The sequence below is a fragment of the Chiloscyllium plagiosum genome, chromosome 5 (genome assembly GCF_004010195.1).
Source record: "Chiloscyllium plagiosum isolate BGI_BamShark_2017 chromosome 5, ASM401019v2, whole genome shotgun sequence".
Lineage (NCBI taxonomy): Eukaryota > Metazoa > Chordata > Chondrichthyes > Orectolobiformes > Hemiscylliidae > Chiloscyllium > Chiloscyllium plagiosum.
Genome location: NC_057714.1, coordinates 49629991 through 49642367, shown reverse-complemented (window position 1 = coordinate 49642367; position 12377 = coordinate 49629991). Strand labels below are relative to the sequence as shown.

Sequence of the window (12377 nt, the reverse complement as noted above, 5' to 3'; positions counted from 1 at the left end):
TTGCCTATTTACCCTATCCATGCTCCTCATGATTTTATAAACCTCTATAAGGTCACCCCTCAGCCTTTGACACTCCAGGGAAAACAGCCCCAGCCTGTTCAGCCTCTCCCTATAGCTCAAATCCTCCATCCCTGGCAACATCCTTGTAAATCTTTTCTGAACCCTTTCAAGTTTCACAACATCCTTCCAATAGGAAGGAGACCAGAATTGCAGGCAATATTCCAACAGTGGCCTAACCAATGTCCTGTACAGCCGCAACATGGCTTCCCAACTCCTGTGCTCAATACTCTGACCAATAAAGCAAAGCATACCAAACGCCTTCTTCACTATCCTATCTACTTGCGACTCTACTTTCAAGGAGCTATAAACCTGCACTCCAAGGTCGCTTTGTTCAGCAACACTCCCCAGGACCTTACAATTAAGATTTGCTTTTCCAAAATGCAGCACCTCATATTTATTTAAATTAAACTCCATCTGCCACTTCTCAGCCCATTGGTCCATCTGATCAAGATCCCATTGTAATCTGAGGTAAGCTTCTTCGCTGTCTACTACACCTCCAATTTTGGTGTCATCTGCAAACTTACTAACTATACCTCTTATGCTCACATCCAAATCATTTATATAAATGACAAAAAGTAATGGACCCAGCAACAATCCTTGTGGCACTCCACTGGTTACAGGCCTCTAGTCTGAAAAACTACCCTTCCACCACCACCCTCTGTTTTGTACCTGTGAGTCAGTTCTGTATCCAAATGACCAGTTTTCCCTGTCTCCTCTGCACCTTAACTGACATACCTTTAATTTCTGAACCAGTTGCAATTGACCAGCAGGACTGACTATTGTCAAAGCTCCTACATACAAAGACACTGATGCCTAGACTCTAGAAGGACCAAACATTAGAGTGACTATGCCAACCTCCTAAAATCTAATGAGCCAATTGACAGACCTGTGGTATTCCCTGAGTGATTGTAGAGCCCTTGATCCCATAACGGACTCTCCCTGTTGACTTCCAGGCCTGGCCATTTGGTTGAAGCTTGTGCTGTATGTTTGTCACATAAACTGCATGTACGTGCTGTAGATGTGACATTGACAAAGCAAGATGCCATTCAGCAAATTGTCCACCTCTTGACTATTCAGCACTCTCCACCATGACAAATTGCTTGGTTCTCACTCTGCACTAAGCAGCATTGCAAGCTATAGGGACTGACAGCCTCCAAGTAGGCACAAAGTGAGTACTAAGAAATGAAACTAAGAGCCAGAAGATGCTCCTTATTTAGATGCATGGGCTGCATGTCTGTCCCTGTGAACATAATAACCTAGCAGAAGCATGCAAACTCTAGGCATTCCTGAGCTCCAAAGTGAAGTCCTGAAGGTCTGAAGTGGTGTTAGAGTTGGACCAAGAATAGGAATGATAATGTTAAGGCTGGTGATTTCCTGATATCGACTTGCTAAGATGAAGAGGGAGGAGTACAGTGTCCACAGAACATGGCAGGAACATTATGGTGATTACAGAGTTGAATGAAGACCTGGACTAACAAGTACTCTGACTTTCATGGCACCGTCTAGTTTTTCAGGAAAGAGGAAGAGAATAGAATAACATAGAAATGAGGCAAGTTATACTGACGATGAAATAGCAAGATTAATAACAAAGTTCTAAAGTTGACCCTTAAGGGGAAAATTTGGAAATGCTTCTTCTGTATATATTAATATTCCAATTTCTATATTCTTACCAGACTTTCTCAATTTTCATGACAATGCCCATGCCACTTTGAAGCATAAAATTTTGCCCATAAGCTGAATATACTTACAGACATGTACAAAGTATAAATACACATCCATAAAGTATACACCTAACAGTGGAAATCAAATTTTGTGTATATTAAATGTTATTGGATTTTAATACCATTTGATTTTACCATGTAAAGCATTTGTAACACTATTTTAATGAGAAGATATTCTTTTTGAACAATGCAAAAACAACTTCTAATACATTACCTGTTCAAAGGTTTACTTATGGATTGAATTGTGAAAGTGGCATAGATGTAAGTATTTTTAAAAGTGTAGCATTATTGAGTCACTTTTCTCTGTTTAAAAGAATGAGAGGTGATTTCATTCAAACACAAGATTCTGAAGGGACTCAATATGTTCTGCTTGGCTAGATATATTTGTATCAAAGGGACATAACCTTAGGATAGGGCACCAATCATTTAGAATAGAGATGAAGAAAAACTTCTTCATTCACAGGAATGTGAATCTTTGGAATTCTCTGGCTGAGCATTGTGGATGCTCCATTACTGAACTTATTGATGGCTGAGATAGCTTTGTGATCTCCCCGTAAATTGAAGGATATGTAGAAGCTGGCAAGACTCATTTATAGAAGCTAGCTGAGACAGAATATCAGTCATGATTGAATTGAATGATGTGTGCAATTTTCTGAAAGTCAGTGGCTTATATTGGTAGATGGAATCTGATGGTCATAGAGGCACAAGGAACATAGGTGGCTGTCAACGGCTGGTAGTAGTGGCAGAGATGGTGATGAATCTATGGAGTAAAAGAACAGCTGGCGCAGAGTCAAAACAAAGGATTGTTGAGCTGGAGTGATGAGAGAAACCAACATCAGGAAGGCAGGGAAATGCATGGAGTTATAGAGGATGGGAATAGCTTTGGAGGAAGGTACAGAAGAGTATATTAGATGGAGATGATTAGAAGGAATAGGTATAGATGATCGGGATAGCACAAGAAGGCTGGAATGCCAAGGAAGGGGAATTTAAAGAAGTGTTCTTGCAATAAAGATTATAATTTTACCATAAAGGTATTGTTGATCTCCGCTAGTTGCTCATATTTAAACATATGTCTGTTAACATGATTACATACCTGATTAACATTTTATATTTACAGAAAGAAAAATATTTTAGTGATATTAAAGAACTTTATTTCTACTATTGTCGAGCATACTTGATTCTCTGTAAAGTGCTTAGTGAACTGTTCTTGCATCTTCATGCCATTGATGGCCGCGCCTTCATCTTGTGCGGTAAAAATGGGTTTCTTTTTTTTTCCCCAAGTCTGTTTCTTGCATCCTAACTCTGTTTAGTGCAAGATGTGTCCCTTCAACTTCTTCTTTTAAAGTCCTGTGTGTTAAAAATCAATAACATGAACACCATTGGTTTCACTTCAATTATATCTTTAAAGGGTTTCTAATTATTTTATATCTGATGATAACTTTTATTCAGGGAAAGAGTTTCATGACTAAGTAAATATGGACTTGTTAAATCTTCATTACATGATGTCAGTAGTGCAGAAGGGTCTTTAATATCATGAGAGAGGACATTGATAGCACAGAGGGCTTGTGTAACTACAGAGATTTAATAGTTGCTGAATACCTCAGCTGACAATCCCTTTCCTGCATCAACAATAATTAACAATATCTGTCCTGAATCTCGCAAATAAGTTGCATGTGCTTAAAGACCAGTATTGACATTGGTGTAAGCATTGTTAACACACCAGCCAAAACTACACATTGTGTTAATAATCTAGTTAAGGACCAGTAACATTTTTGTTTAAAGTAGACAAAGCTTCAAATCTGAGCTACTTACTAAGACAATAGACAATAGGTGCAGGAGTAGGCCATTCAGCCCTTCGAGCCAGCACCACCATTCATTGTGATCATGGCTGATCATCCACAATCAGTATCTTGTTCCTGCCTTATCCCCACAACCCTTGATTCCACTATCTTTAAGGGTTCTATCCATCTCTTTCGTGAAGGGGATAAAGCCACAAATTTTTAAGTGCACAATTTTTAAGTTAACTAACTATAGAGAGTAGGTCAGGATCAATGAAACAAAACCAGAGTCCTGATGAAGGGCAATACTAAATGATGAATCTGGTTCTTCATCATCTATCTGTTGAACAACATTTTGTGCATTACAAACACGATGCTAAACGTTATTGTTGTTGAAAAGAGCACATGAACTTCTGGTAGTTTGATTTGTTCAAAATATTCCTTTATTTAAACAAGTTCCCTTTACTGTTTTTCAGTAAAGGGAATAAATATCACTTGAATGCATTATAATTATTTCTAAAAGATAGTCATAGAGCCATACTGTACAGAAGAAGGAACAAAAGAACAAAGAAACTTACAGGAACAGGACCTTCGGCCCATCAAGCCTGCTCTGATCCCGATGTTTTTTCTAAACTTGCTGCCTATTTTCTAAAGATCTGTATCCCTTTGCTTCCTGCCCATTCATGTATCTGTCTAGGTACACCTGTCTAGGTTCCCGCCTCTACCACATCTGCTGGCAACACATTCCAGGCTCCCACCACCCTCTGAGTAAAGAACTTTCCACACATATCTTACCCAAACCTTTCCCCTCACAATTTGAACTCATGAACCCTAATAATTGAGTTCCGCACTCTGGGAAAAAGCTTCTTACTATCCACCCTGTCTATACCTCTCAAGATTTTGTAGACCTCAATCAGGACCCCCGCAACCTCTGTCTTTCTAAAGAAAATAATTCTAATCTATTCAACCTCTCTTCGTAGCTAGCGCCCTCCATATCAGGAAACATCCTGATGAACCTCCTCTGCACCCTCTTCAAAGCATCCACATCCTTTTGGTAATGTGGCAACCAGAACTGTCCGCAGTATTCTAAATGTGGCCGATCCAAAGACCTATACAACTGTCACCTGACCTGCCAACTCTTGTACTCAATACCCCGTCCAATGAAGGAAAGCATGCCATGTGCCTTCTTAACCACTTTACTGACCTGCATTGCCACCTTTAGAGAGCAATGGACCTGAACACCTAGATCTCTCTGTACATCAAATTTCCCCAGACTTTTCAATTTACTGTATAGTTCACTCTTGATTTGGATCTTCCAAAATGCATCACCTCGCATTTGCCCAGATTGAACACCATCTGCCATTTCTCTGCCCAACTATCCAGTCTATCTATAATCTGCTGTCTTTTCTGACAATCCCCTTCACTATCTGACTCCACCAATCTTGGTGTGATTTGCAAAGTTGCTAATCAGGCAACTGATACCTTCCTTCAAATCATTTATATATTTCACAAACAACAGTAGTCCCAGCATTGATCCTTCTGGAACACCACTGGTCACAGGTCTCCATTTTGAGAAACTCCCTTCCACTACGACTCTCTGTCTCCTGTTGCCTAGCCAGTTCTCTATCCATCTAGCTAGAACACCCTGGACCCCTGCAACTTCACCTTCTCCATCAGCTTACCATGGGGAACCATATCAAACTCCTTACTCAAGTCCATGCATATGACATCTACAGCCCTTCCCCCATCAATCAACTTTGTCACCTCCTCAAAGAATTCTATTAGACTTTAAGACATGACCTTCCCCGCACTTAACCATGCTGCCCATTACTGATAAACCAATTTTCTTCCAAATGGGAATAGATTCTATCCCTCAGTATCTTCTCCAGTAGCTTCCCTACCACTGACATCAGGCTCACCTGTCTATAATTACCTGGAGTAACCCTGCTACCCTTCTCAAACAAGGGGACATCAGCAATTCTCCAGTCCTCCGGGACCTCACCTGTGTTCAAGGATGCTGCAAAGATATCTGTTAAAGCCCCAATAATTTCCTCTCTCACTTCCCTCAGTAACCTGGGGTAGATCCCATCCGGACCTAGGAGCTTTTCTACCTTAATGCCTTTTAGAATACCGAAAACCTCCTCCATCCTTATGCCGACTTGACCTAGAAAACTCAAAGATCTATCCCTAACCTGAACATCCGTCATGTCCCTCTCCTCGGTGAATACCAGTGCAAAGTACTTGTTAAGAATCGCACCCATTTTCCTCTGACTTCACACATAACTTTCTTCCTTCATCCTTTTAGAGAAAGGCCAACCCTTTCTCTAATTACCCTCTTGCTCCTCATATATGAAAAAAAGGCTTTAGGATTTTCCTTAACTCTGTTTGCTAAAGATATCTCATGACTCATTTTAGCCCTCTTAATTTCTCATTTCAGATTGGTCCTACATTTCCGATATCCTTCCAAAGCTTTGTCTGCATTCAGTCGCCTAGACCTTATGTACACATCCTTTTTCCTCTTAGCTAGTCTCATAATTTCATGGTCATCCATGGTTTCCTAACCTTGCCATTTTGATCCCTCATTTTCACAAGAACATATCTCTCCTGAACTCTAATCAACCTCTCCTTAAAAGCCTCTGACATATTGAATGTGGATTTCCCTTCAAATAGCTGCTCATAAACTACATTTCCCAGCTCCTGTCGAATTTGCATATAGTTGGCCTTGCCCCAATTTAGCGCTCTTCTTTGGACTACTCTCGTCTTTGTCCTTGAGTATTTTAAAACATTATGTAATTGTGATCACCATTCCCAAAGTAATCCCCTACTGAAACATCAACCACCTGGCCGGGCGCATTTCCCAATACCAGGTCCAGTATAGCCCCTTCGCGAGTTGGACTATTTACATACTGCTCATTTACAGAAACAGGCTCTTCAGCCCAACTTGTCCATGCCAATCAGGTTTTCTACACTGAACTAGTCCCATTTACTTGCATTTGGTCGATGTCTCTCTCAACCTTTTCCCTATGCACATACCTGTCCAAATGTCTTTTAAATGTTGTAATTATACCCACTTTCTCTATTAGTTTGTTCCACGTGTACAACCCATGGTGTGAAAAGTTGCTCCTCAGGTCCCTTTTAAATCTTTCCCCTCTCACTTTAAAGCTATGCCTTCTGGTTTAGTACTCCCCTACCCTGGGGAAAAGACCTTGATGGCTCACCTTATCTATGCCCCTCATGATTTTATAAACGTCTATAAAGTTATCCCTTAGCTTCCTATGCTCAAGGGAAAAAGTCCCAGCCTCTCCTTATAATTCAAACCCTCCAGTCTCGGTAACATCCTTGTAAATCATTTTCGCACCCTTTCTAGTTTAATAATGTCCTTCCCTTAGCAGAGCGACCAGAATTGTATGTAGTACTCCAAATGAGGTCTTGCACAGCTGTAACATGACATCCCAACTCCTGTACTCAATACTCATCTAAACCTCTCTAAATCATCAATTATCACAAATTTGATGGAGTAGGGGAAGTGGTGCTGGATTTGTGAAACTTTGTCACCCTGATTGATATAGAGTCATAGAGATGTACAGCATGGAACCAGATCCTTCGGTCCAACTCATCCATGCCGACCACATATCCTAAGCCAATCTAGGCCCACCTGCCAGCACCTGGCCCATATCCCTCTGAACCCTTTCTATTCACATACCTATCCAGATGCCTTTCAAATGTTGTAATTGTACCAGCCTCCACCACTTCCTCTGGTAGCTCATTTCATACATGTACCATGCTGTGTGAAAGATTTGCCCCTTAGATCCCTTTTATATCTTTCTCCTCTCACCCTAAACCTATGCCCTCTAGTTCTGGACTTCCCCCACACCAGCGAAAAGACCTCATCTATTTATCCGATCCATGCCCCTCATGATTTTAGAAACTGCTATAGGGTCAACCTTCAGCCTCTGATGCTTCAGGGAAAACAGCCTCAGCCTATCCAACCTCTCCCTATACTCAAATCCTCCAAACCTGGCAACATCCTTATAAATCTTACAAGTTTCACAACATCCTTCCAATAGGAAGGAGACTAGAATTGCATGCAATATTCCAAAAGTGGCCTAACCTTATCTAAATTAAACTCCATCCACCACTCTTTAGCCCATTGGCCCATCTGATTAAGATCCCATTGTAACCTGAGCTAAATTTCTTCGCTGTCCACAGCACCTCCAAATTTTGGTGTCATCTGCCAACTTCCAACTATACCTCTTATGCCCTAATCCAAATCATTTATATAAATGATGAAAAGTAGTGGACCCAGCACCTATCCTTGTAGCACTCCACTAGTCACAGGCCTCCAGTCTGAAAAACAACCCTGCACCAACACCCTCTGTGTTCTACCTGTGAGCCAGTTATTCAATTAGATTAGATTCCCTACAGTATGGAAACAGGCCCTTTGGCCCAACAAGTCCACACCGACCATCCGAAGAGCCACATTTCCCCTACATTTACCCCTGCACCTAACACTATGGGCAATTTAGCATGGCCAATTCACCTAACCTGCACATCTTTGGACTGTGGGAGGAAACCGGAGCACCCGGAGGAAACCCATGCAGACACGGGGAGAATGTGCAAACTCCACACGGACAGTTGCCCGAGGAGGGAATTGAACTCGGGTCCCTGGCACTGTGAAGCAGAAGTGCTAACCACTGAGCCAGCATGGCTATTTCTTCCTGTATTCCATGAGATCGAACCTTGCTAATCTCTGTAAATTGGATTTACTTATGGTGAATGTTGATCTCTTTAACACTAATTGTTCAGGCTTCCTGCTTGGTTACTATATGGCAACAAAGGAGCCACCATTACAAACTACTACAAATGTGTAAAAAAAAAGTGTACATTGTAACTAAATGTTACAACATATCCACAAACAAGCCAAGGTTATGTATTATAAGTCTGTTACGATTAAGTATGATAACAAATGCCTAGATATGGAAATTTCAGTGCAATATTTTAAACTAAATGCAGATTAGACTGGATTCCCTACAGTGTGGAACATTTGGCCCAACAAGTACACACCAACTCTCCGAAGAGTAACCCACCAGACCCATATCCCTCTGACTAATGCATCTAACACTATGAGCAATTTAGCATGGCCAATTCACCTGACTTGCACATCTTTGGAATGTGGGAGGAAACCGGAGCACACGGAGGAAACTCGTGCAGACACAAGGAGATGTTCAAACTCCAGACAGTCGCCCAAGGTTGGAATTGAACCTGAGTCCCTGGTACTGTAAGGCTGCAGTGCTAACCACTGAGCCACCTTGCTGCCCCAGCATGTAGACGAATTGTACATCTACAACTCCAACCCAACTCCTGTTTTGTTACTAATCTTTGGCAATTCCACAAATTTAATTATATGAATATAATCAGTTAATAAATACATAACAGAAATATCCTCTTTATCCAAAAAAATGAGACTCTCAGAAAATAACAACAACAAAAACTGGATAAACTCAGGAGATCAGGCAGCATCTTCAGACAGAAATAAAGCTAATATTTTAGGTCAAGACCATTCATCCAGAACTGAAGAGAAATAGAAAATGTAAGGGTTTACAAGCCAGTGGAGAAGGAGTGGGCTGGATGAACAAACCATATGTTACATGGTGATTGTTTTTGTTCTCACAGAAAATACATTTTAGAAACAAAGTCAGCATGTTCTAAAATGTTTTGAGGTTTTTTTAAAGCTGTATTTCAACACTGCACGAAGCGTGTACTGCTAGATATTTTGTTTGCTTTATCTGTACCCATACAGTTAAGTGAGGTATCTCATCAGACTCCTGGCTTGTGTTTTATAGAAGGTGTAAGGGCTTTGGGGAATCAGGTGGTGACTGACTTTGCCACAAAATTTGCAGTCTTGTACCTGTTCTTGTGGTGCCTTACTTATGTGGCCAGTCAAGTTTTTGGTCAATGGTAACCTCTTGAACGTAGTGGAATTCAACACTGGTAAAGTCATTAAGGATAGTGAAATAGATTTTCTCTCTCTCTCATATATAAAAGAATACAAAATGCTGAAAGTACCCAACAAGTCTGAGAAAGATTGAAATGCACCTTTCAGGTCAGCGACTTCTCATCGGAACAACGTTTTAGCCCAATTACATGATATTAGTGAGACTAGAAATCAAACCAATGCACTCCTAATCAAAATACTTAAAACAGGATGAGAGAAATTTTGATTGAAAAAGACCACCTCCACTCTGCAGCAACTGAAAATCAATAATCCAACTAGAGTCAAGTCCACAGTGAAGCAGTGGTACTCCATGGAAGAAGCAATTGGTGATAGTGAAGAAAGTCAACAATATGCAAAGCTTTGAGGGAACCTCAAGTGATATTATATCTGCTTCTGATATCCTTCTAGGCAGGAGAGATAGTGGATTTAAAGGCATTATCAAAGGAGCCTTGGTGACTTATTACAGTGCATCCTATAGATGGCATACACTGCTGCCAATGTGCATTGTCAGTGCAGAACACCAAAGATGGCTCAGACTCCAAACAAGCAAGCTACTTTATCCTGGATGGTGCTTAGCTTTGAGCAATTCTGAAAAGCATTTCATTACACTCCTGAATTTTGCCTTGTTGTAAATAGTAAATTTTTACTTGGGAAGTCAGATTAGGAGGCAAGTCACTCCTGACAGAATTTCCAACCCCTGGCCTATTCATGTAGCTACAGGTTTTAGACGACTAGTCCAATTAAGTTTCTCATCACTAGTAACCCTAAGGATGGTGGGAGATTGACCAATGAATGTAAAAAGATGGCTAGATTCTCTCCTTTAAGAAATAATCATTGCCTGGTAGTTATGACGTGCAAACGTAACTTGCTGAGCCTCTCCAGAACAAGTTCCAGTAACCTGGGTTTACCTAAAATAAACTTCTCCATCACAAGTGCTGTCAACCGACTGTCACTCCACCAGCTGCTTCATCATCTGACAGACATTTTCAAAGTTTCTACCAGCTGAAGGCAACCCCGCCCATGAAAGGCGCTGGGATATGTAGTTCTTTCTGCTCCACCGGCCGTTGCTGCTGGCTCCGGAGGTGAGGGTAGGGAACTACAAATCCCGACATGCCCCGTCGCACCGTTACCCGGGCAAAGGCAAACATGGCGGACGAGCAGCAAGCGGCAGTAGCCGCGGTGCCGGAGAGTAAATCTCCTCCTCCGCTGCTCATGAGGTCCTCGAGTGTCAGCCTTTTCAGTGACTGTGTCCAGCAAGGGGTTCAGCAGCTACTGCCGCTCAAGTTCGACAAGAACATTAAGCAGGCGTTTTACAATACGGGAGCGCTGATATTCGTAGCTATCTCGTGCGGCGCCGCCGTGCTCGTTTACTTTATCCTGGAGGCGTTCCTGCGGCCGCTGTTGTGGGCTGTGCTCTGTGGCACCTTCCTGCATCCTTTCAAGACTACCCTTACTAACCTGGTGAGGAAATGGCTGGGCGGCCTCCAGGAGTCCGGCACGCCCATCGTCTTGGCCACCCTCATGTTGCCCATTTCGTTCATCAATCACGGCGTTGAAATGCTGGGTAACCAGGTGCTGCTGAAACGCAGAGTGCTGCTGATGTTGGCCATGGGCGTGCCCGTCCTCTACCTCCTGTACTGCTTCAGCACCTGGGTGGGACTACAGCTCTTACTCACTCACACAGGGCAGTTTATCTCCTTTGCGCTCGAGTATTTAAACACGTTGTGGGTAGGTTGAAAACGCTTTTTTAGCAATACTTATGAATAATCGTAGTATGTAAAATAATGCAAGTTGGTGCATTCAAGCTGCCACCTGGGATAATGAGGACTCGTATTCATGAATTGTTATCTATGAACAGTGTTCGCAAGGATTTGAGTCCCGGAGCTTTGTTTCACTGAACAAAAATATACCTCAAAGAACTGTTCATGCTGGAAATCGGTAACAAAAACAGAAATTGCTGGAAAAACTTGGGTCTGGCAGTATCTCATAGAGTGAGACAGTACAGAACGGACCGTTCGGTCCAAATCGTCTTGCGCCGACCAGACATCCCAAACTGGGACAAAGTGAGGATGCAGATGCTGGGAATCACAGTCCAGAGTGTGGTGCTGAAAAAGCACAGCACGTCCAGGAGCATCCGAGAAGCAGGTGAACCGATGTTTTGGGCAAAAGCCCTTCATCAAGAATTATCCTAAATGTGGTTGACCTAGTTCTATTTGCCAGAATTTGACCAATATCCTGAAAGACCTGCTGAGTTTCTCCAGCGTTTTACTGTTATTGTTTCAGGGATTTCCAGCATCTGCAATTCTGTTATTTGCTTTAGTGAATAGATCAGGCAAGGTGATTTAAATGCAGTTATTTCAGCAGAAGTTATAGAGTCATAGAGATGTACAGCATAGAAACAGACCCTTTGGACAAACCCGTCCATGCCAACCAGATATCCCAACCCAATCTAGTCCCACCTGCCAGCACCTGGCCCATATCCCTCCAAACCCTACCTATTCATATACCCATCCAAATGCCTCTTAAATGTTGCAGTTGTACCAGCCTCCACCACATCCTCTGGCAGCTCATCCCATACACGTACCACCCTCTGCGTGAAAAAGTTGCCCCTTAGGTCTTTTTTTTATATCTTTCCCCTCTCACCCTAAATCTATGCCCTCTAGTTCTGGACTCCCTGACCCCAGGGAAAAGACTTTGCTTATTTATCCGATCCATGCCCCTCATAATTTTGTAAACCTTTATAAAGTCACCCCTTAGCCTCCGACGCTCCAAGGAAAACAGCCCCAGCCTGTTCAGCCTCTCCCTGTAGCTCAGATCCTCCAA

At 42.1% G+C, this 12377-nt stretch overlaps 1 protein-coding gene and 1 long non-coding RNA gene across 3 annotated transcripts in view; one reads left to right on the top strand and one right to left on the bottom strand.

The window, feature by feature from the left end:
- Positions 1-2909: 2909 nt before the first annotated feature.
- LOC122549885 lies at positions 2910-11100 on the bottom strand. The gene is made up of 2 exons (XR_006311693.1): positions 11013-11100; positions 2910-3128 (listed from the first exon to the last, which is right to left on the bottom strand). It is a non-coding gene; the product is annotated as an uncharacterized LOC122549885 (long non-coding RNA).
- Positions 10475-12377, top strand: part of tmem245 (transmembrane protein 245) — a 120051-nt gene continuing 118148 nt past the window's right edge. Inside the window, exon 1 of one of the 2 annotated variants that reach the window (XM_043690056.1) lies at positions 10475-11282. In XM_043690056.1, the coding sequence (XP_043545991.1) occupies positions 10665-11282 (618 nt within the window). In that variant the 5' untranslated portion in view covers positions 10475-10664. The remainder of the gene's footprint in view (positions 11283-12377) is intronic. The other variant, XM_043690057.1, reaches the window with a different exon arrangement.